General features: G+C 51.9%; 1 protein-coding gene across 1 annotated transcript in view; it reads left to right on the top strand.

Moving 5' to 3' along the window:
- Fgd5 (FYVE, RhoGEF and PH domain containing 5) overlaps window positions 1-24,164 on the top strand; it is a 102,492-nt gene that overhangs the window by 39,424 nt on the left and 38,904 nt on the right. The window contains exons 3-5 of the mRNA XM_075983459.1: window positions 5,193-5,322; window positions 18,118-18,176; window positions 18,280-18,310. Of these exons, the coding sequence (XP_075839574.1) occupies window positions 5,193-5,322; window positions 18,118-18,176; window positions 18,280-18,310 (220 nt within the window). The remainder of the gene's footprint in view (window positions 1-5,192; window positions 5,323-18,117; window positions 18,177-18,279; window positions 18,311-24,164) is intronic.

Here is a 24,164-nt window from a genome sequence, read left to right as displayed (position 1 = left end):
CGGGAGCATATAACAGAGCCAAGCTGCTCCCTTCACAGCCGGGGATGGAGGGGGAGTAGAGGTCAGGGAGGGAGAAAGAGAGTGCCAGGGTCCCATTGTCCCCTTCAAGGGCACATCCCCATTAGTGTAACTCCATTTCACCTGGCCTCTTCACTTAAAAGTTCTAGCACCTTCTAGTGGCACCTCCTAGGAGCCCTAGGGCCTCTGGGGAGACTTACCTGATGGGAGCAGAGGCAGCTACTTGTCCAGGCTGGAACCCATGGCATCTCTGTATCAGTAAGCTCACAGCTCTGTGATGTGGGAGTCTTCTGTTTTGTGTTGATTTCATTGGTTAAATAAAGAAACTGCCTTGGCCTTTAATAGGACAGAAAATTAGGTAGGCGGAGTAAATAGAACAGAATGCTGGGAGAAAGAAGCCGAGTCAGGCAGTCGCCATGATTCTCCCACCCGACACACTTAAAAGTTCTAGCACCTTCTAGTGGCACCTCCTAGGAGCCCTAGGGCCTCTGGGGACACTTACCTGATGGGAGCAGAGGCTGCTCTTTGCCCAGGCTGGAACCCATGGCATTGCTGTATCAGCAAGCTCACAGCTCTGGCTTGTGGATTCTTCTAGAATGTTACCTCTTTAGACCAGTCTGTCATATATTTTTTTTGATTTTGGGTTTCTCCGTAGCTTTTTGGTTCCTGTCCTGGAACTAGCTCTTGTAGACCAGGCTGACCTCGAACTCACAGAGATCCTCCTGCCTCTGCCTCCCGAGTGCTGGGATTAAAGGCATGCGCCACTACCGCGCAGCAACCAGTCTGTCATTTTATGAGTTCTGCAGATCTTTAAAACATTTTATGTCACTCGACTTCGAGCCTCATCAATGGTCTAAAAATAAGCCCTAATGGCCAGAGCCTTGATCCGTTTTATTTTCTCCTGACTTTGGCCAGAAGAGGCTGTAGGATTTGAGAGGAGTAAAGAAGGCTGAACTGGGCCCAACAGTCAGAAAATTCTTGTAAAATTCCTTTAAAATGAAAAATCAACCATGACAAGTGTTTGCTGTGGAGAGGAAGAACCTGGGCGATTAAGTAAAAACCATGGGAAGTTAGTCCTGTGGTCCCTAAAAATTCATAACATGGAGTGATCATATATGCCCGGCAGTTCCACAAGTTTGTGTGCAGCTTAAGCACGGCTGCTTAAGACATGGTACACCAGCATTCCCAGAAGCCTTGGTGACGACAGCACAGCCCAGAGACATTCCAGATTACAGTCTGTCTAGTGGATGGAATATTATTTATCCATGCAAAAGAATGAAGGGTTGGTGCCTGCTGTAGCGTGAGTGAAGCCCCAACATACCATACGGGGTAAGAAAAGCCAGACACAAAAGTAATATGGATCTCATTGACATGAGGTTTACAATAGAGAAAGCAGGCTAGAGGTTGCCAGGACCCAGGGACCTCAAAGTACACTGTTGAAGGACATGGGGGTGATGAAAATTTCATCTCATTAGCCCTGGTGGCAGGTGAGTAGCCCTCTGAGCACACTAAAAAGCACCGAGTCGTGCTTGGTGCAAGGGTAAAAATTCACGGTCTGTGAGTCACGGCCCAGAAGAGCTTTCCTACGTGGAAAACAATCCCTCCAGCCCCCAGTGCTGTTTTGGAGGAGACGTCACAGGTCAGGGAGCAAGATGGCTTGTTTTTACTTAGCGAGAAATGGAAACCGAGTTCTCTAAAAAGCCGCTCCTTGGAGCCCTTTCTGGGAAATGTTACAAGGCTATCTACCCCTTGGCTGACCCCGGACGCAGGGGGCGTTCTCCCCAGGAGGAACAGAGCGAGTTCTCTGCAGATGAGAGACTGCAGCAGGCGGGCTAGCACAGGCATGATCAGCCCTGAATGTGCTGTCCACCCTCTGCCTCCGTTATACAGATGTGGAAACTGAGGCCCAACATGGCAGCCACCAAGTTGAGTGTGCCCTGGCTTGATGGTGAGCCGGTCTTCAAGGCTCTTTCCACCTCATCAGATCTCCTCCCACTGTGTCTCATTCGGAACAGCAGGAGGTGACAGCTCTCAGTGGCTTGTTTCAGGGGATGGAACACAAGAGACATTAGTTCTCAATAGAAGATGCTACCTGGGCAGGCCTTAGAGGGGTTGTCTGCATGCTGAGAAATGCTGTCCTCTGGTGGGGGCGGGTCACGGGTGGATGGATGGAATGGCCAGCGGTCAGAAGTGGAAGCCAAATGTTTGGAAATCCAAGTTTTGTCCCCCTCCCTCCGGTCTGCGCTCTCCTTGGCTCTTCAGATTGTTCTGCTAATTGCAATCATCACGTTTGCTAGCTGTCTTCATCTCAATCTTTCCAGCCTGCAGGGTGCTCTGCCTCAGCCCCCTCCTTTCCCTGACAGGCTGGCCTCAGTCACAGCTCCAGCTGGGGTGGACTGTGGGCTCGAGCTCACGCTAACGGCTCCCAAGAGGGAACGCTTTTGGATAAGTTATGAGGCCCTTTGGACTGTGTTGCTGGAGATGGAAGTTAATGGTCAGAGTTGGACAGTGTGGGGCCCAGTCACAGAGGAGACATGTATGTCTTTTTACGACTCCAGGCTGCTGGAAAGGCCCCGGGCTCATTTGGCGGGTCAATTAAGGTAACAGCCCTGGGCAGCTTGTCATGCTCGCTTTAAGCCTAAAACGACATAGGGGGAGGATACAACTTGGAAGTTAAAACCTGGCTCTCCACAGGCTGAGATGGACTCCCCTTGTGCTAGAAACCACCCATCTTTTCTCCCTGGGGCTCTATGTGACCCAACGATGCCTATGGACCCCAGCTTGACGCCACAAACAAGCCGTGTGAATTGGTCAACTTTCCCTCTCTGTAACGAAACTCCAGACACATACCTCAAGGGAGGAAAGGGTGACCGTGGCTCATGGTTTCAGATGGTTTCTGTCTGTCATGGAGGAGAGGGTGTCATGGAACGACTCATGATGGCCCAGAAGCAGAGAAGAATTCCCCAGGCAGGCAGCAACTTCCCCTCTGTCCCAAGGCTGATAGCAACTTCCCCCACTGTCCCCCCAGGCTGGCAGCGACCTCTCCCTCTGTCCCCCTAGACTGGCAGTGACCTCCCCCTCTGTCCCCCTAGACTGGCAGTGACCTCCCCCTCTGTCCCCCTAGACTGGCAGTGACCTCTCCCTCTGTCCCCCTAGACTGGCAGTGACCTCTCCCTCTGTCCCCCTAGACTGGCAGTGACCTCCCCCTCTGTCCCTCTAGACTGGCAGTGACCTCCCCCTTTGTCCCCCAGGCTTCCAGGCTCTGTGATGGTGCTGTCCACATCCACGGCAGCTCTAATCCTTTGCCGATCGTCTCTGGAAGGCTTCAGACACAGCCAACAGTGTGTGTTACACATCTCGTAGGCCCTTCCAAACCCAACCCAGGAGACAATGAGGCTGATCTCGCCTTGAGTGACTCACCCAAGGTCTCAGGGAGGCCCCCCTTCTTCCTGACGTGTGGGTTTCAGGTCTCTCAGTCACTGAACCTGACCACCTGACCCTCATACTGTTCTACTCAGCACTAAGTTACTATAGAGATGGGGCCACCGAGAGTGGGGCGCCGGAGAGCAGATGAGGTGCCAGCCAATGAGATGGGCCTGCGGCTGATCAAAGCATTCATCCGCAGCTGCCAGGCTGTGGGAAGAGCATCCCAACATCTAGTGAGCATCCTCACCACTCTGCTGAGGGCCTTAGTGTAGTCTCTTCCTCGGTCCTCAGAACACCCTGAACCCCTGCATCACTTCCCAAAATAGAAAGAGAGACGAGACACAGAAGGGAGGAACTTGCTGGAAATGATGGAGCCAGGATTCCAGACAAGCTGGCAGGTGTGCCTTCGTGTGTTGCCATGTTCCTGTGGGCGTGTGCTCGTGTGTGTATATATGCATGTGTGTGGCAGTCAGAACTCAACAAGGTGTCTTCTTGTCAATTTTTTCCACACAGGGTCTCACTGTGTAGCCCTAGCTGGCCTGGAACTTGCTACATGGACCAGGATGGTCTTCAACTCAAAGGTCCCCCTGCCTCTGCCTCCTGAGGGCTGGGATTAAGGTACACGTCACCACCTTGGCCCCTGGGTCTTCTTTTGTTGCTCTCCACTTTAGTTCCTTTCTGAAACAGATTTTTTCACTAGACATGAAATGTGTCTGCTTGGCCAAGCTGAGCTGTGGAAGCCAATCTAGACAATGTCAGGACACTTACAAAGAGTTTTCACAAAAGGGCCACGTGACCAGAGAGGATCTCAAGGTCCCTCTCAGTGGTGGATGAAAAACAGATAGGTGGACAGGGAGGATGGAATCAGATGTCACAGACCTTGAGGCAGGAGGCGTCTGGCCCATAGGTGATGTGATGGAGGCAGCAGTGGTCTCAGGGAACCTATGGGGAGGTGAATGTGGGAGGGGCTTGATGCCTGTGAAGTTGGCTGGAAGCCTTCCCCCTTCCCCAGTGTGTTCTACGAAAAGCCTGCCTTGCCCTATTCTCCTTGATGAAGGTCCAGAAGTTCAGCTAACCACTCCCGCCCTCACTCTTGATGACCAGCGGTCCTGAATAGGCATAGCAGGCTCCGGCTGGACAACCGTAGTCACTTCTCTAAAAGGAAGTGCCTCAGACTCCCTGCCACCTACCTGTGGGACAGATACAAATGGTTACACATTTCCCCAGTGGCTCTAGAAGGCAAGACCTGGGCTCAGCCACCTTGCTGTGCATGCTGTCTTCCACCTCTGCCACCCACAGTGCCACAGTGGCCAAGACGGAGGTGCGGAGAGGCTCCAGCCTACAATAAACCTGGTCTGGGGTTTTTTTCCTGTGCCATAGAAAGAAGCTCAGGGCTTGTGGAAAGAGACACTGTCTGCTCTCATAGTTTAAAAGAAGAGGCCCACATCTAAATCTAAATTTTGAAATGAAGAACAGAAATGTCTGACATGTTGGGAGGAAGACGCGGTTTGACTTAGGCTAATTTGCTTTGGGTCTTCCCTCATGTCTTAGCCTGCCTGGACCTGACAAGGACCTGGGGTTGTCTTTGCCTGCATGTGTAAAGGCGCCGGGGCCAGAGAGACCCTAGCTTGTCTGATGGACTGAAAGGGAGTCCCTGTGGCCAGGGTGGGGAAGGGAGTGTGCGCTGGTCGGGAGCTTGTGAAATGGGCCGGACAAGCAACTCTAACCCTCTCTCTTGCTCTGCCTAGCGCCTACACTGAGCCCTACAAGGTCTGTCCCATCACAGCGGCTCCCAGAGAGGACCTCACATCAGACGAAGAACAGGGGAGCTCAGAGGAGGAGGACAGTGCTTCAAGAGACCCCAGCCTCACACACAAGGTAGGGCACCCTCAGGTGAGAAGCTTGGGAAAGGTTTGGAGGGGGTCAGAGAACTAGAAGTGGAGAGAATGGGAAAGACCACACCCCCACCCCTCGCTGTAGCCATTCCTCAGTTGCTGGGCAGTGGTTGGAGACACTTCCTGTGTCTGAAGAAGTGTGGGGCTTCCAAAAGTCTTTGTGTGTGATGCAGAGTGGAGCTCTGACTAGACAGACTCAGATTCTAGTGTGTCCGGGCCTCGGTTTCCTTATCTGTGAGGTGGGAATCAGGAGAATGGGGAGAATGCCTTTGACTGAAAACAGTCTGCAGCGCTCACTGGTTTTGCTTCCCGAAGCAGCAAGCCTGCGGCAGGGGTAGGTATTGGAGAGACTGTTCGGAAGGGGCATAGAGTGACCCTGTCCTGGGGGAGACCAGAGCTGCTCATGGCTTGACACGTCGTGTAGATGGAAGCAGGCCACTTTCCACAGTGCTCGCATTGGCTGCACCTCCCCCTCACTGCCTTCCACACTTCAGTCTTCCCAGGACCCCTGGGAGCCAGATGGTTTCCACCTTGGACATCTGCAGGAGCCGCGGTGATTGTCTCCCGCATCTGTCCCCCACCCCCACCCCATCTTCTCACCATCCCTCCCATGGCAGTTCTGGGTCTCACAGTGGCCAGAGAAGTGGTCACTATGGAAGCTGGGCTGGGGCCTGGCTCTCACCAAACTTCTGGGAAGCAAACTGTCATTTTGTAGCCAGACTTTGGCTTTTTTTTAAAAAAAAATACACTTGTGTCTCTGAACACTGTTTCCCCGAAGTTACCAACTGTGTAGGAGCCCCAAGAAGGAGTCTGTCCATGCTGTCTCACTGCTCTGCCTGTCCCTGCCTCCTCTGGCATTGCCCACCCATACCCTGCCTGCCCCTGCCATGCCTCCTCCTACCCTTCCTGCTTGCCCTGCCCACCCCTGCCCTGCTTGCCCTTGCCCTGCCTGCCCCCACTTGCCCCTGCCCTGTCTGCCCTTGCCCTGCCTGCTCCTGCTCTGCCCACCCCTATCCTGCCTTCCCCTGCCATGCCTCCTCCTACACTTCCTGCGCTTGCCCTGCCCACCGCTGCCCTGCTTGCCATTACCCTGCCTGCCCCTGCCCTGCCTGCCCCTGCCCTGCCTGCCCCTGCCCTGCTGCTTTTACTCAGGCCTTTCTGCTTTCTCCTCCATCACCCTGGCCCTCAATAGACACTCCCAGCCCCTCCTGTCCTTCCTAGTTCTCCCGCTGCCATTGCCCCTGCCCTGCCTCTGTCTGTCCCTTCTGCTGCTGAGCTGCAGCGTAGCCCTGGAGACTCATAACTGACACGGCCAACTCCCTCCCTGCTTTACAGTTGAAGACACAGGCTCAGAGTGATCAAGCCACTGGCCCAGGGTCACACTGCTGGTAGTTGACGGGCTTGGGGACCAAAACAGAGGTCTGACTGGTTAGTATCTGTCTTTCTCCCTCCACACCTTCTTCCCCGTAAAAGAATTCCCAAGTCATTGCTGAAGAAAAGAGATCCCGCCATTGCTAGCACCTGTCAGAGAGTCTTTTGGCTTTCCTAGGCATCTCTGTTTTTGTGGGGTCTGGAAGCAGGACACCAATGGCAGGGAATTTGGAACTGGTGCCTGCCACTCAGACTACCTGCTACCCCTCCTCCAGCTGTGTCACCTTGGCCCATAGCTTCCCCATCTCTAAAATGGGAGTGTTGCCGGGTCTATAGGAGGGTCCAACAAGCAGAGTATGGCCACAGCCCAGGGTGGGGACAGGGGTGCAGTTGTCATCTGAATCCAAGGAACAGGAAAGAGGGACAGACAAAAAAGGGAAGAAGAGGGAAGAGAGGTACTGGAGGAGGGAGACAGCACAGAGGACAGGAGACAGAGAGACTTGCCTGCTTGGGACCACTGTGAAGCAGTGAAGTCCCAAGGCCCTGGATATTCATGGGCACTCGGAGGCAGGAAGCAGGGTAACATGAGACCAAGAGTTGGTTCAAACCCAGCTCTGCCACTTGCCCCCTAAACGACAGACAGCTTCTGAACTGCTGTGTCCCTGGTTTCCTGTCCGTGAACTTGGACTAGCCACTGTGGCAGCCGCAGCATGACTGCAAGGTGGGGCTGGTTAGAACACACGGAGGTCAGAGCTCAGGAGGGTGACACTGGATCAGGACAGTGAAGACAGTGACAGTTGCCAAGGTCAAGTGACCCCTGGCTGATCTGGCTGGGGTTATACCAGATAGAGCCAATGGGCAGCCGAGGCCAAGCCGAGTCAGCCAGGAGCATCCTGTTATTCTGAGAGCCGCAGGGCTGGGCCCTTCCAGGAGACCTCTTCGCTCTGCAGAACCCCCTCCTCTGCCGAGCATCCCCAGCCTTCGGCTGCTGTCCTGTGTGAGGCTTACAAGTTATACCAGAGTAGAAATAACCTTTACAGCCAGGTTTTCCTGAATTGGAGAAATTTCCTCATCAGCCTGTTTGATTCTTAGTTCCCATGTAGATGCAGTGGCACATGTCTGTAACCCTAGTACTAACACCAGGGAGGCAGAGACAGGCAAATCCTTGAAGCCCCCTAGCCTGACAGCCTGGCCAAATAGTGACCTCCGGATTCAGTGAGAGATTCTGTCCCAAAACACAAGGTGGAGAGTGACCAAGGAATATACACAGAGTTGACCTCTGACCTCCACTCACATGCAACATGCATGCACCCATGTGAGCACATGTGTACCCAGGAAGGGCAAACAAGCAATTAAACAAGCCAATTTCATTTCCCTTGCACAGCACATTGCTAGCATCACTACGGACGGGAGTCAGTGCCCTGAGGTCCTGAACCAAACCCCTCACCACTCTCATAGGACTTATCCTTCTAGACCTGGTCCTCACCTCTCCCATGTAGGGATGGCGTGGACTGGTTGCAGAGTTACTTTTACAGAAATTGGATGAGATTGTCGGGATCTTGAAATGGCTCATTCGATTTTTTTCCCATCGTACCTCAGAGGTCTTCCCATGTCAGTACATAGAATCATGGATTTTCCATACTGCAGAGTATTCCGCTATTCAGATGTGCTGGCCCCTCTCTTGCCACCCCACTGCAGAGGACATTTACGGTGTTTGATTTGTTTGCTATTCACCTGATAGCATCGTGGTGACTTGCTCTCTTACCTCCTCATATCCAAGTGCAGGATTTTCCTGGGTGGGGGAGGGGTGCTTGTCTCGTGGGCCTGAGGTCCTAGGGCCCATCCCAGCACCACAAACAAAAACCTTTCCTTTGGGGAAACTCTCGTGAACTAAAAGTGGGCTTGATCTCCACGTGTGCTGCTATGCTGCCCCCAGAGGCTGGGCAGCCCACTCTGGCCGTGCTCTAGGTTCCAAAGGCCCAAAGCCTTGTGGCCTGTGACAGGCAGTGAAGTCTCCAAGTGGGGCATCTTCCCACTCCGTCACAGTGCTGGTGGCATGGGGACTCCAGGGAGGGCTCCCTCATTCCCTGTCCTCTGTGTTCACTTAGCTCTGGCTCCACAGACAGACAGACAGACAGACAGACACACACACACACACACACACACACACACACACACACACACACCGTCTCCATGACTGTGTAGCCTTATGCAGGAGGCAAGACAGAAGCAGGCCTCCCAGCCCCGAATCCCTCTGAAGAGAAGTAGGCAGTTAGTAGGAGCTCCTGGGGAGGCTGTGGGAAGGGTTTTGGGGTACAGTAGTGAGCTCCTTGCTTCCCAGATGTTTGGAGGCAGGAGCAGGACAGGAAGTCGAGTCCAACTGGTCCACCCCCGTGTCTGGCCTCGCCCTCTCTTACTCAGACACACAAAGGGTGTAGGTTGAAGGAAAGGAGGAGAAAGGAAAAAAGGAAAAGCAAGAAGGACTTAAAAATAGCTCTGCTGTAAAAGACATTCAGAGGCCACAGGCTGGCGCAACAATGAGTACGTTTTACAGGCTAATGGGGACTTTTCAGGCAAAATACCAGCTCCCAGGAGACCAGTGCCCAGCCAGGACCCGGCACCTCCCCTTCCTCCTCCCCACACCTCCTCCCCACAGCCTTACATCTAGCCACACTTCCCTGAGGCTTGGGCTCTTCCCAGCCCTACCCTGCTGGCAGAAATGTCTCCTAAGGCTGGGTCCACAGGCTCCCTCCTGCCCACACCACAGCTGACCTTGGCCCCAGCCCTTCCACTTGTAATTTCTCCTTCACCCCTTCCCCAGGTTCATGTCCAGTTGAACCCTGGTGGTTCCCGTAAATCCTCACACAGACCCGGCGTTCAGGCGTGCACCTGCATATCGGCCCATCTGCCCCCCTCAGTGTCCTCGCTCATCTCTTCCTCCACCACAGCATGCTTCGTTAACACTGCACTTGCTGCATGCCGGCACCTTGCCGGAAGGGCCGACTGCTGGTAGCCTGGAGAAGTTCTCCAGGCTGTGCTGTGTGCTACTTAGTTCTGTAAGACATGAGCCAGGCAACTGGTGGTACCGGGACAGGAGCTCCTGGATAAAGATTTGGGGATCTTAGAGAGGAGGGAGAAGCCTGATATTGTTTTCTTTCTTTCAGTTTTGGGAAAATGGTATGATAAAATGCATGACACCAATCCCATTAATATGTGTGTGGCGCTAGAGACAGAACCAGGGTCTTGCACAGGCTGCTCGAGTCTCAGCCCCTGAGCTGTGTTCCCCAGGCTGCAGTCAGTTTGTGTAGCCTCCTCCCCCACGCATCTGCACCTCCCAAACAGGTGCTCCTTCCCGTTAGATGTCCCCCTCTGCAGTCTCTGGCTCCCACTCAACTGCCTTCTGTCCGTGTGAATTTACCCTCCAGGATCCGTGAATGTGAGGAGGGGATGGTGTGACCTCTAGCGACTACTAGCCTGGCTTTTATCATAGGGCCCAAACCTTGTGGTAGCCCCTCGGATGTCTACTGTCTAGCTAGACTACCTTCTGACCCAACTGTGACCCAGCCGTGAATACTGAGGCTGTCTCTCAATGACCTGGTGTTACTGAGTGTGTATCCAGAAGTGGGATTGCTCTGGGATGTGATAATTCTGTTTTTACTTTTCATACAGTTTTTTTGGACCTTCTTACATTCCCACCTATGGTGCAGAAAATTCCAGTCTCCTTCCTGATGAAGGCGCCTCTGAGAGGTGTGGCCGGAGACACATGGAGCTGGGGAGGGAGGAGAGCTTCAGGGTGTTCCCAAAGTCCTCACGTGTGCCATCTCCTTGGCCTCCACACCCCCACCCTCACTGATCCAGGCCTTGTCTCCTTGTCCACAGAAGCCCCCATGCCTAGTGCCAGCCCCAGCCTGGTGACCCCAGCCTCGGAGGTCCTCTTCCATGGTCTTCACAGGCACTGTCACTATAGAGTCCCCTTTCATTTCTCCAGCTGTCCCCCTTTGTCCCTCTCTATATGGGTCATTTCCCAAACCCTTGTCCCATTCCAGTTCCTCCTATCATCCTGCATCCTTAGCATCATAGCTGCAGCCTTCTAGATGAGCAGATTTGGAGACACAACCCATCACAAACTGAGTTCACACCATGCCAACCCTCTTTCTCTTGTTTCTGTGGTAACAGTTGATTCCTGGTGTGTCACGTTGTTATCACTTTATCCTAGCCACATGCCAAATAAAGTGAAGCAGCGCCTGGCCTTTGACCAGGCGTGGTGAGAGCACAGAACCGAGTGCCGCCTGCCCCGCAGCCACCCCAGAACCAACACTTGCCGTTTCCTCCACTTTCTGCCCTCTCTTCACAACGTCACCTCCTGCTGTTCTCGCAGCGGCATTCCTGCCCATTTCCTGATCCCGGAATTGTGTCCTTGTATCTGCGTTCACTTGTGTGAGCTTGGCCTTTCCCTGGTAGAGTAGCCCCAGGAGGGCAGGTTCCACGTGGCCCAGTGCGTAAGAAAGAAGTTGCTATCTATAGATAAACGGAGGAGTGACTGAATGTATTATCCTCCATCCCTGCGCTTGGTGAAGACACATCTCTGCTCACGACAACAGAGAGAATATGCCGAACAGCTCACTTTATACAGTTGCTGAGGCTGGGACCGCTTGGCTCCCAGGACCCCAAGGAGGAGGTTACCACATGCTACCACAACAGGGACACAGACACTCTGAGGCAGTGTGGGCAAGGGAGAACTCAGAGCTTAGCTCTGAGGATCCAGGAGGACTCACGGGGTCGAGAGGTGACCGGATGTCATACACCAGTGCTGAGCTTAGAGGTAGACAGAGTAAGGAGCTGGGCACGAGGTTGCTGAGCGTCTCCTGCCTAGTGGTCCCAGGTGTTTGGTTGAGCCTCAGGTCACAGTCCCCCTTGCTCCCTCTTTGCTGGTGTTGTGCAGTGATCTGCTTAATACACGGTGTGCATAGAAAACACCTACAGCGCCTGAGTGCCTCTTAGACGACCCATGTCCCAGATCCCACCCCAGGCCTCAGTCAGATAGCACAATGCCATGATGCCCGCTGTCCCTGTGCACTCTCTGATGGTCAGCCTCAGCAGCACCCTCTGCCCTGGGATGCCGGTGAAGATGCTAATGGGACACCCAGCCTTGCGGGGAGCTGGAGAACACCATTTCCTCCCTTGACAACCTTTAAACTAAGCTTGGCATGCCCGTTCAACCAACTTGTTTGTGATGTGTCTCTCAGTCCAGCAATGGTTCTGTGGGGCAGGACAGCTGGGGCAGCTCCGGTGCTGTGTGTGAGCCGAGCTTCACTGGGGAGGTGTTTGAGGCTTGGGTTGGGGTATGCAGGTGTTATAGGAGCGAGGGTGGGGGAGCTGTCCTCATAAGAGGATGGATCATGGTTACAGGAGTTCTTAGTTACAGTTTCTATTGCTGTGTAACAACACCGACCAAAAGCGACTTTGAGAGGAAAGCATTTAGTTCAGCTTATAGTTTGCTGTTCACCATCCAGGGAAGTCAGGGCAGGAACAACTCAAGGTGGGAACCTGGAGGCGGGGCTAATGCAGAGGACATGGAGGATGCTGCTTACTGGCTTGTTCCCTGTGGCTTGCCCACCCTGCTGTTTTTATACAACCTGGGACCAGCAACCCAGGGATGGCAACACCCACAGTGGGCTGAGCCCTCCCACCCTACTCATTAAACAAACAAACAGACGTACTGAGGCTTACCCACAGGTCAATCTGGTAGGATTTTTTTTCTCAACTGAAGCTCCCTCTTCCCAAATGACTCTAGCTTGCGTCAAGCTGACATAGAACAACTAGCCAGCATTCAGGGGAAGGTGAACACGTGTCCACAAGAGGCAGGAGATGACACGAGAAAGTCTTGCCATCCAGACACCATCCTGGCTTTTGATTAACCTTTGATTAAGGTCATGATTAACCTTCTAGAGCCAAAGTGAGATGTAGGGACAAGACAGATGTGAGCTGGCTCCTCCTGCTGCCAGCATGGGAACTTGCAAGTTAGTCACAGATACTGCCACTCTGGATTCTGGAAGGGGCATTTAAAAGCTCTTCTTTCATAATCATGCTAAGAACATTTAACATGAAGCCTACTCTCTGAGTGTCTGTCTGTGATAGAGGAGTACAGAAAATATGGTCCACACACACTGTTGCAAGGAGAGAATCCCTTTTTTGTCCTAGCCGCCTGGCTAGCTTACACCAAAATAACCACACAGAAACTCTATTTATTAAAACACTGCTTGGCCCATTAGCTCTAGTTTCTTATTGGCTAATTCTTACATCTTAATTTAACCCATTTATATTAATCTGTGTATTGCCATGTGTGCGGCTTACCGGCAAGATTCTAACCAGGTCCATCTCAGGCAGAAGATCTATGGCTTTTCTCTGATTCTGCCGTTCTTCCCAGCATTCAGTTCTGTCTTCTCCGACTACCTAAGTTCTGCCCTATCAGGCCCAAAGCAGTTTCTTTTTTTTCATAACCAATGAAAGCAACACATGAACAGAAAAACCTCCTACACCAACACACATGTACACAAAGGAATATGGAGCCAGCATGATTGCTCAGCAAGTAAGGGCACTTGCTGCTAAATCTGACAGCCTGAGTTTGATTCCTGGGACCCAGATGGTGGTAAGAGAAAATTGTCTCCCACAAGCTGTTTCCTGACCTACACACTCACACACACATGTGCATGCTCACACACACAGACGTGCACACGCGCGCATGCATAGTATATGCACATGCATACATAGTTTAACAGTGAAGTAGTATTCAGCCTTTAAGGAGATCCTGCCATTTCTAGGAATGGATGATGTCAGAGGCCGCTTGGCTAAGTGAAGAAGTCAGGCACAGAAGGGCCATTCTGCAGGATTCCACTATTCATGGCATCTTGTCTAACTTGCACAAGTGGCAAGTAGAAGGTGCTTTTCCAAAGGCTGGGTGGAGAGAGGTGGGCAGCCGCTGCTGGGTGTAGGCGTCACTGACACGGGAGAGTCTTGTGTCTCCCAAGAAGGAACTGAAGCCGAAGCAGCGCTCACTTCAGGGGCCTTAACAGCTCAGAGGTGACATCAGGAGTAAAGAGAGGTCTTCACTACCATAGGACAGAGTTCCAAGACAGCACTTTGCCACTGCAGGTCTGTCACAAACCACAGCCAGACCCGGAGCTCCCTCCCAGAATTTTCAGGCCGCTTCCTCCCTCTCCACTGGGTCACAGGAAGCTGTGTGTCTCTGCTTTCCCTTCTCCTTCATCGTCCCGCAGGCACTTGTTCCTCTTTGACATCCCCATCCCTCTCCATGTGACACAGGAACAACAGGTGACCATGGGGACAATCAGCAAGTCATTCCCCTAGTGTGTCTGCTGGATCCAAGTCTCAGGGAGCACTGTGCTGTCCCAAAGCAGGAGCACTAGGCAACTTGGGGACAAGAATTCCTGGAATCGTCTGGCTGCCTGAGCACTGCCCCTTGTCAGGCATGACATGGGAACATTTCCGAAGCTCAACGGCAGGCCCATTACTTGCCGAAGACCTGTGAAATTTCCACAGACATGTGCCCTTCCTGTGCTGGGTGTGATCGTGTGCCTGAACAGGTTGTCATAAGGAAGTTCAGGGCAGGTCCCCTCTTTGTTACTCCACCCCACCTGGGTCTTAACATCTTGGGGTCCTTGGGAGGTTGAGGGGAAGCTTGTGTTGTTTCTGGACATACTTGGACCATCCTAAAAGACAGGCCCCAGCTGGGACTCCCTGGCCTGTGTCACAACGTAATTTCAAACAGGCTCACCACCTGAAGCTCTGTGTTCTCTAGGAGGACGTGTCCATTTGTGTCTTATGCCATTCCTGTGGGACAGCCTTCCTCTTCATAATAGAAGCCCCAAGGAATCTTGTCACAAGCCATTTCTCATCTTTGTTTACATCCGAATGCAAACCTGAGGACATTTTAAAGCATGGGCATTTGCCTAGCATGCTTGAGGGCCTAGATCTGATTCCTAGTACCATTTGACCTAGGCGTCCCGTCGCACACCTGTAATCCCAACCCTGGGAGGTGGAGGCAGGGAGATCAGAAGTTCCATGTCACCCTCAGCTGCATAATGAGTTTGAGGCAAGCCTGAGCTACATCAGACCATTTCAAAAGAAAAAAAGCATCTTGTAATTCACGTATAAATAGCAAAGTTCATGATCTACTGACATAAAAGGCCACTCTGTCTATTCTGAGTCAAGCGAACAGAAACCAGTGTGGAAAGGAGTGCCCAGTTACATCTGACTGAGGGAAAGGTGGCTAGGTTCACCTGGCTCCCCTGCTCTTGCTCACTGCTGTCATAGTTCCGACTAGCTTCAGGGAGGAGCTTCCAGACTCCCACAGATGCTGGTTAGGAAAAGGAGGACCCAGGGGCTCTTAGTGCTCCCTACTCTGACAGCTGGGGAAACCAAGACACGGAGACAGAGCCAGCAGTCTGGACTCTTCCCAGGACCTGTTGTTTAATGAGACTCCCTAGCGGAAGGACTGGCCTGAGGAGCTGAGCCTGATAGTAACTGATTTGTCTGGAGAGTGGGGAGAAGGGGCAGGACTGATTGGCACTGGGACAGCTCCAGGTAGGGGCAGGCAGCTGTCTGGTGTCAACACTCCCTATCTGGCTCTGGGCAATACCATGTGCAGGCCTTCATGCCCCAATCCGATGCTCCTGGGAGGAGCCCTGTTCCCAGAAGCGTGTCCCTGGACACTGCCTTCAGACTCTAAGTTCACTTCCTGGTTAAATAAACATGTGTGTTAAATGGCCCAGTTGGTCCCCACCCAGAAGCAGCTTCGGAGGAAGAACCTGGGGCACCAAGCCTGGCAGGCCTCCCCAGTGAAGGCGCATCCATCATCTTGGAGTGCTGAAGCAGAGTGGCCTGTGTGTCCCACCCCGAATCTGCCTGTCTGGCAGGAGGGACGTGCAGAGCCGTCCGTGCCAGAGCCCTCCCAGAAGTCTGTCCCCAATGCAGAGATCCTAACAATAGTGATGACGACAACTTCAAAAGTCCGGGAAGAGTGAAACCTCTCCCATCCATCACCGTGTCCCTGCAGTGGGGGGTAGACACCTTGTTTTCCATATGAGGCAACCAAGGCATGTTAACACTGGCCCATGGCCACACGGCTGCCCACAGAAAAGAACCAGGCACTAGCCTGTTCACAGCTCTGTGGCAGCTAGGAGCCAAGTCTAAGGACACCAGCCTGCAATGCCAGACCCAGTCAGGTGCCAAACAGGAACACTCGGCACATAGACTGAGCACAGACATGCAGAGTTCACTGAGTGCAGATGGTCCCCTACTTACAGAACAGTGGACTGACCTGGAGTATTTTGATATTACAGTGGGCTTATTGGGCAACAAAAGCACTTATTTTGTTTAGTTTTGTTTAGAGACGGGGTCTAACTATGTTTCCCAGGCCAGCCCTAAACTCCTGGGTTCAAGTGATCCTCCTCCTCCCACTAGGACTATAGGTACCTGCTACTACGTCTGACTTAAATATGTCCTGACTTAGCTGTTTCCTGGACTTAAGGCAGGCTTATTAGATACAACCTGGATGTCAGGAGAACATGTGTGCTTAGCCATGCTGGCTCTTTGCCAGGGCTTGGACACTGGAGCTGGACCTAGGATAGAATCTTAGCTAATGCAAAGGGTAGGATTCATCGGTGCCTCAGTTTCCACATCTGCAAAAAGAGTTGATTGAAGTAGCTGTACTCAGGGAGCTAATGAGTGCACATAGGTCAGGGCTGTGCTTGGCAGTTCCTGAGTGTCCCTACCTGGGAGCTCGTATGCCATGGTAGATATTATTGTTCCTGTTGACAGTTGAGACTCAGGGAGGAGAAATAATGTCCACAGGCACAAAGACAGGAAAAAGCAGGGACCAGGATTTGAACCCAGGTCTTCTAACACCAGAGCAGTGACTCTCAACATTGTATGACAGATGAATTACTGGCCTGTGGGAGACTGAAACAAGTTTGACTCTCTGTCCTCATTTTATAAGAGACAGACACCTTTACGTCTCTTGCCTGCAAAATACCACTGCCTGTGGATGCTTTGCTGTGTGTCCCCCGGGCTGTGGAGGCCTGCCCTGGCTAGATGCATCTTGCCTTGTGAGGGTTTCCCACCTGTGGATTCGGCTAGAGCCTCTGCCTTGTGAGTCTGACATTGGCCCTGTGGATGCAGATGGGATATGAGTCTGTTTGGTTCCCATAGGAGGGAAGCGATGAACAAGGAGCAGAGGCTTCCCCGGGTCTCTTGGCTCTCTCTCCTGTCTTCACACTCCAGCTGGAGGCTACAGTGTGCCACAGAAAGGAGACTGACCTAGGCCAGCCTCTGCCCTGACAGAATGGCCGCCGTGACTTCCAGGAAGTCATCAGGGCCCGGCAGTGGGGGAAAGGCTGTGTTTATGTTGTCTATGTTAATCTATGCCAGACACTGTATCTGATTTTATCAGCATGGGACGTCTGCCTGGCAGTGTCTGAAGATATTTTGAGTGTCACTTGGGATTGGGGTGTTGGTGTCTTCCTGCAGACAGAAGCCATGCCCGCTGTTGATTTTCCTAAGACACACAGGAAAGCGCCTATGGCAAAAACCAATGCTGTGGCCGAAGATCAGAGAATGACTTCTGGCATTCTCTAGGCTAGGAGCTGTGACGGTTAATTCCGTGGACCTGGCAGGACCTAGAGTCACCTAGAGACAAACTTCTGGGCTTGTCTGTGAGGGGGTTTCTAGGTTGGGTTAACTGAGTTGGGAAGGTCCACCCTAGCTACCAGAGCCCTTATCCTCTGGGCTGGAGTCCTGGGCTGAATGAAAAGGAGACAGTGAGGGGAAGTCCAGCACTCCTCTCTCTCTGCTCTGTGGGCCCTGTAACAATGTGGCCAGCTGCCGTGTTTCCCCCACCTTGTGAGCCAAAATACACTGTTTCTTCTTAAGTTGCTTTAGTCAGGCCTTTTGTGACAGCAACGAGAAAAGTAAACAGGACATGAGCTTGTAGATGCTTCACCCTGAAAGAGTCAAAAATGGGGAGAGAAGATGTAGGGAAAGACTCTGAAAGAAGATGGGAACGTGTGTCCAGAGACCCCTTAGTATACATACAGCAGGTCGTCCGGCCAGTGAGACGCTGAGCTGGATGCCAAGGTCACCATAATAGGGACATTTATTGAGCGCTGTGTCAGGCACCACACAGGGCATCTGTTTGGCAGCCTTCTGGGGTAGATACTCTTCATACCCATGTGTATAGAGGAGGAAGCCAAGGTTCAGAGAGGAACCGCACTTGCTGCAGGTCACACTGTTTGTGACAAACACACAGACCCACCTCTTACAGCCTGATTATTTTCAGAGCTGTCCTCTCAACTACCTACCCTGATTTTCACTGTTTTTCCCCCCACAGGTTGAGGGACAGTCCAGAGCCCTTGTCATCGCTCAGGAGCTGCTGTCTTCAGAGAAAGCGTAAGTGCTCCAGCAGCTGCCTGGGGCTGGCCCACAAAGCCCTGCCCCTCCTGGCTTGTCCAGGATGGAGTTAACACAACACCATCCTTCTCTCCTTCCACAGATATGTGCAGATGCTGCAGCACTTAAGCCTGGTGAGTTCGTCATTCTGATCATCTCTAACTAACTGCCTTTTACAGAGCCGGACTCCGAGAGGCAGAAATCAGGGTGCACACAGGGGTGGCTACATTAACAGGCTTGGTGGCTGAGGCTCTGGGCCAGGCTCTTCAGATAAGCCTAGTCTACTGACGGATGTACTAGGCAGAATGACTCCGTGCCTGGGTGGAGTGGGAGCTCTGGCAGGGGGCACTGGGAGGGAGTCTGGATATCGGCGAGGATCCCCAAAGCAGTCTGTGTTTGTTTGTGTGGTGCCGGGGATAGAACCTAGGGTTTGCAGCATGCCAGGTGAGTGTTCCACCGCTGAGCCATGCCTAAACTCTATGCCAGTGCCTTATATTTGGGTCCTTGTATGAACTACGATGTGTCTGCACCATGACAGTTGCTCAGGGAATCAAGGGGCTTTCTCAGTCACCCTGGTGTCCTCTTCCCTAGATCTCCAGCAACAAATGCAGGAAGAAATCATTAAGGGTGCAGGGACAGGGCCACAATTATGGGGAATCTGGAGAATCTGGGCAGGCTTTCCTGAGGAGGTGGTTTTGATTCAGGCTGAGTCACAGGGAGGGTTGCATGCAGCAAGGATGAGGGGGCTGGATGTTTAGGCCTGTGGCAGCTCTCCCAAGTGTCTGAGGATTTCCAGCCCCGCAGCAGTTCAGCCATGATAATCAATTCCTTGGCTATTTTATTCAGCTCATAGAATGTTAGAGCCACCAGTGGTCACTGGTGGGCATTTGGCAGGTCGTGACGTGTAGGCTCGGAGGAAATGACTGGGTCAAGGCCACGTAGTGATGGAGCCAAGGCAGACATGGACTTCCTATCGTCCTCCACTATCCTTATGCATGATCCACTCCTCAGAGCAGAAGACCAAAGGACCACCTCCCAGGGTCCTACAGGAAGCCAGGCCTCGGGGTGAGCCAGTTAGAGATCATGCTGCTGCGGTGTCCCCATGTGAGCAGGGAGCAGCTGGCTCTCTGGGTGGAGGGCAGAAGAGTCCTCTGGTTCAGCATGGGCAGCTGTTTGGGGTTCCAGTTCTGTGTGCCGAAGTTCCCAGGACTGAAGTACCCAGCCCTCTCCACCTTTGTTTCTGAAAGGGTGACCCAGCATGGCAGAGAAGCCTGGGACCCCTGAATTCTGCTCCCTTGCCAGCTCCTGCCTGATGGCCTCACATGGGCTTGGCGCTCTTGTTTTATGAGGCACCAGTGTGAGTGTGCATCACTTCCTGCCAGGTGGAAAGAGGCTAAAGCTGCTGGCAAGCCACAGTGCCATCCTGGGCAGGGCAGAGCCAGGAAATCAGCTCAGAAGCTGCTTTCTGGAACTGCGATGCTGAGCAGTTATCACATCAGAGCTGCGTAGACAGAAGTGGCAGAGACCCCACCGCATGGCTCCAAGCCAGAGATGCTGGTCTTGAAGTAGAACACAGACTTCAGGATGTAGCACCCAAGCCAACCCAGAGGTTCATCGCACTCATTAGGATTGGCAGGTTCTCCCTCAGATCTCTCTACTCCCCCAAGGCCACCGTGCTGTGGGGAGGGGAGCAGGCTTCTGTTTTTCAGACTCGGGATTCAACCTCATGCTTGCCAAATGGTCAGTAGAGCTAATGGGTCAATCAAGCTATTCGGGTTGATTCCTGCCCCTTGGGGGCCTGGTTCTGGGAGTCTGTTGGCTGGGAATTGTTTTTGTGTTTTTGAATGTTGGTGAAGGAAGACAGAGAAGAACGTGAGAGAGCCTTTAAAGACCAGTGTGGTCCACAAAGCCTAGAACATTGATTTGCTGGGCCCTGACAAAGGTGCCCCCTTCTATCCTTCCAGAAGCCCACCATCAAAGCTTCTACCCTCCTGCATGTCCCCTCCTATCCAGTTAGATGGCTTTGGTCACTCACTTCCCTCTCATCTCCACAGCACCAAATACCGGTTCCACATAGCCATCTGCCACCTTTATCGATCAACCATCTAACCGCTGGCTTGCTATTCCAGACCTTTACCTCATTGCCATCTACTCGCCAGTCCATCCTGTAAATCCACACACACCCTCCCCTCCTTTCCCTATCCACGCACCTTTCCACACACTCACCTCTTGCTTTATCTATTTATCTATGCATTCAACCACCCTTTCCCTTCCCCTCCATTGATCAATACATCTTTCAATAATTCATTTATTCTTCCTAATTCCCCCATTCTCCTTCTCTCCCCAACCTCCAATTAACCCTGAAATATCATAGGCTACTTGGTTGTCATTGTTACTGAAATAGGCCTTGGAGCCCCAAAGATGAAAAAGGCCCAAAATTTGCTCTTAAGTAGTTTGTGTGTGTGTGTGTGTGTGTGTGTGTGTGTGTGTGTGTGTGTGTGTGTGTGTGTGAGAGAGAGAGAGAGAGAGAGAGAGAGAGAGAAGAGAGAGAGAGAGAGAGAGAGAGAGAGAGAGACCTACATGCGTGTATGAATGCTTGCATGTGTGCAGGCGCACATGTATGCATGTATGTGTATGTAAATACATGTGTATAGGTCTAAAGTTGAGTCATTTTCCATCTTTTATTGCTTGAGAGAGGTTCTCTCACTGAACCCAATGCTCACCAATTCTGGCTAGACTTGCTAGCTGATTTTCCCTGGGATCCCGTGTCTTCTGCTACTCAAGTGCTGGGATTGCAGGTGATCATGTCAGCTGTTTGGCTTTAACGTGGGATCCAGACTGTGCTGGGAGCCCATTACCCATGAGCCATTTCCCCAGACTGACAAGTCTCGTTTTTGTGAAAATAGAGGATGGGGATGGTGAGAATTCATACTTATATCACTCAGCTTAAATAGAATTTGCACAGCTGTATTTTTGTGCAGAATCACAGGGGCATGATGGGAACCCAGGATGGCTTATAGGAGAGGTGTCATGGAGGTGGACTTGGGAGGAGAGAATCTCCAGGTGCAGAAGGGGTGGCTGGCGTGAGCAGGTGCATGGAGCTTGAAGATGTGTGGTTGAATGGTGTATCATCTGTGTGGTTAAATGTGGCTACTTCACAGAGTCCAAACCAAGGGTCAGAGAAAGGACCCAGAACCAAGATGAGCAGGCTGCAAAGCCCCCACAATACCCCTGAGGGTTTGTGCTTTTCCTTGTATGTGGTGAGTTGATGTTTCAAACAACACTGGTCTCTGATCACCTTTGGTTTTGTTTTCTCATTTAAAACAAGAAAACAAATTTCTCCTATTAGAAGCTCATAACTCCTCCCAGGGGTCCCTCCTCGGAACAGAGGTTCTCCAGACTGCCAATGGGGAGTGAATGGGAAGTGGCTTCTGTCAGGTCCCCAGGGAGAAGTCTGGGACCCAGAAGAACTGGTGTCTGGCCCATTCACCCCTTGGCACACCTTCTACAGTTCCTTTGCACCACAGCTTTCCTCTCTGCCCTCTGGATGCAATGCTCTTAAAGTGTGTGGGGTCTCGTGCAGCGCTGTCTGCTTTTCCATTGGCTCACAGCTTCCACTTTCTGGTTGCCAGTGTCTTCTTATCATTTGGGTCTCAGCCCAGGGGTCACCATGGGACAAGCATGTTCAGGACTCAGTGATGTGGGGTAGCCTGCCACTGTGCTCATGGACCCTCAGTGGTGTCCCGATGCCATCTCATTCACAGACCCTCCGTGAAGGCCCCATGGCATCTCTCCCACCCTCAGTGAAACCCTTGTGTCATTTTGCTTTCCAGAGATTTTCTCAAGGGTTGGTGGGCAACTCATCTCTGCTTGGCAACATCTGGGCCCTGACCCAGAAGATTCAAAGACCAGTAGTACCTTGATGGCCAGGGACTGCAAACTCCTGTAGGTGTCTTCTCTCACACATCTGGTGGGAGATGGAACACTCTCTGGGGCCTCATCTGGGCCTGTGGCCAGCAAACTTACCTATGGCCTCTCCCTGTGGTCTCCAAATAAGCTAGTCTAGGCTTCCTCCCAGCCAGTGGCTGGGTGCCAAGAGCGATTGTCCCAAGAGAAAGCTGGGAGGAAGTGCGTGCCATTTTTATGACCCAGGCTTGGAAGTCACGTAGCGCCACTTCCACCATTCTCCACGAGTGGAGACAGTTCGAGAGGTCCACCCAAGTTCAAGGGCGAGGAATATAATCTCTACCATTCAATAGGAGGATTATCAAGCACACATTTCGTAAATATCCTGTAGGAGATACTGTTGTGGTCATTTTTTTTTTGAAAACATAACTCACCATAAACACCTTCTAAAAATGACTTTGTGTCTCCTAGGAATGTGTTTGACTTCTGGCAACAAAACTTCAACTATGGCTTTTTAAATAATGTAGGGTTGTCCTCATGTGGAGCAAATCCAGAAGGCAATGTTGGGGACTCCTCTACATCTCAGAAACTGCATGCATTTCAAGGGTTCCTCATGAACTTGGGTAGCTGCTATGGCCCTAAGCTTCATATCCATCTCTCAGGCAGAAAAAAAAAACCAAAAAAGCGAGGGGAAGAAGCTGCCCAGCTAGAGTTGGTTCCCTTGAAGATACCTAGGGTACCACTGGGCAGCTTCTTCCCCTCGCTTGCCATGGCTAGCTTCAGGGGAAGCCAGGACAGAAGGAGACAGGGGCCAAAGCCAAGTGCGACTCCACGGCTGTGCTTCTTTGTGTTTATTCTGGATCTCAGTGGGGTGGGAGTAGTAGGTACCCCAGAAAAGCTCTTCCTGTCCCCAGTCAGCTGCTCTGCATGCCTGGAAACTGAGGGTAGGCGAGAAGGGGCTCCTGCAGGGCAAGGCTTGGGCAGCTTCTGCACCCCTCAGCATTTGACAGCAGCCAGGATCAGCAGCATACAGGATGAACCCCTAGAGCTATCAGGTCACAGGTGCCAACCCTGGTGTAGACCTAGGAAGTGGGTGTAGTGTGTTAAAGAAAATAGCAGGTTTCAGGCTGGGGTGATGGGTGAGTGGTTAAGAGTGCTCGTTGCTGTTGTAGAGGACCCTGGGTTCACATCTCAGCACCCACATGGGCCTTCCTAACTGTCTGTAACTTTAATTCCTGGGGATCCTGTGCCCTCTTCTGGCCTCCTTAGGCACTGCATGTACATGGTACACAGACTACAAACAATAAACACAATAAACAGAAATCTTTTTTTTTCTTTTCTTACAAAGGAAAGCATTTAATTGGAGACTGCTCATACTTTTAGCGGGTTAGTTCACGGTCATCCTGGTGTGAAACAGACATGCATGGCATTAGAGCAGTAGCTGAGAGCTTTACATCCTGATCTATAGGTAACAGGTGAGGAGAGAGACAGACAGACAGACAGACAGACAGACTGAGAGCTTTACATCCTGATCTATAGGTAACAGGTGAGGAGAGAGACAGACAGACAGACTGAGAGCTTTACATCCTGATCTATAGGTAACAGGTGAGGAGAGAGACAGACAGACAGACATACAGACAGACTGATAGCTTTACATCCTGATCTATACGTAACAGGTGAGGAGAGACAGACAGACAGACAGACAGACAGACAGACAGACTGGCCTGGCATGGGTCCAGAAGTACACCTCCAACGAGGACATACCTACTCAACCTTTCCAAAAAGTTCTACTAACTGGGAACCAAGAATTCAGATAAAAGAGACTATGAGAGCCATTCTTATCCCAACTACCCACAAAGTAGGTGACATTTAATTTAAGATGCATATTATCTAAACTACAAACATTTTGCTTAAATACAAATATAATTATTGTGGTATTGCTCGTAATCACAGTAAGCAAAGTTTAAAGAGTATTATAGAACCCTTTGATGCGGCCTCACTAGTTACATATTGCATTCATAAAATGGAATATTATTTTGCCTTAAGAGGCAAAAGAGTGTGATTCAAAGGTCAATGAGGTGG

This window comes from Microtus pennsylvanicus, chromosome 8 (genome assembly GCF_037038515.1).
Source record: "Microtus pennsylvanicus isolate mMicPen1 chromosome 8, mMicPen1.hap1, whole genome shotgun sequence".
NCBI classification, from domain to species: Eukaryota; Metazoa; Chordata; class Mammalia; order Rodentia; family Cricetidae; genus Microtus; species Microtus pennsylvanicus.
The sequence above is the reverse complement of the archived record's forward strand: the minus strand, read 5'-3'. Positions and strand labels throughout refer to the sequence as shown.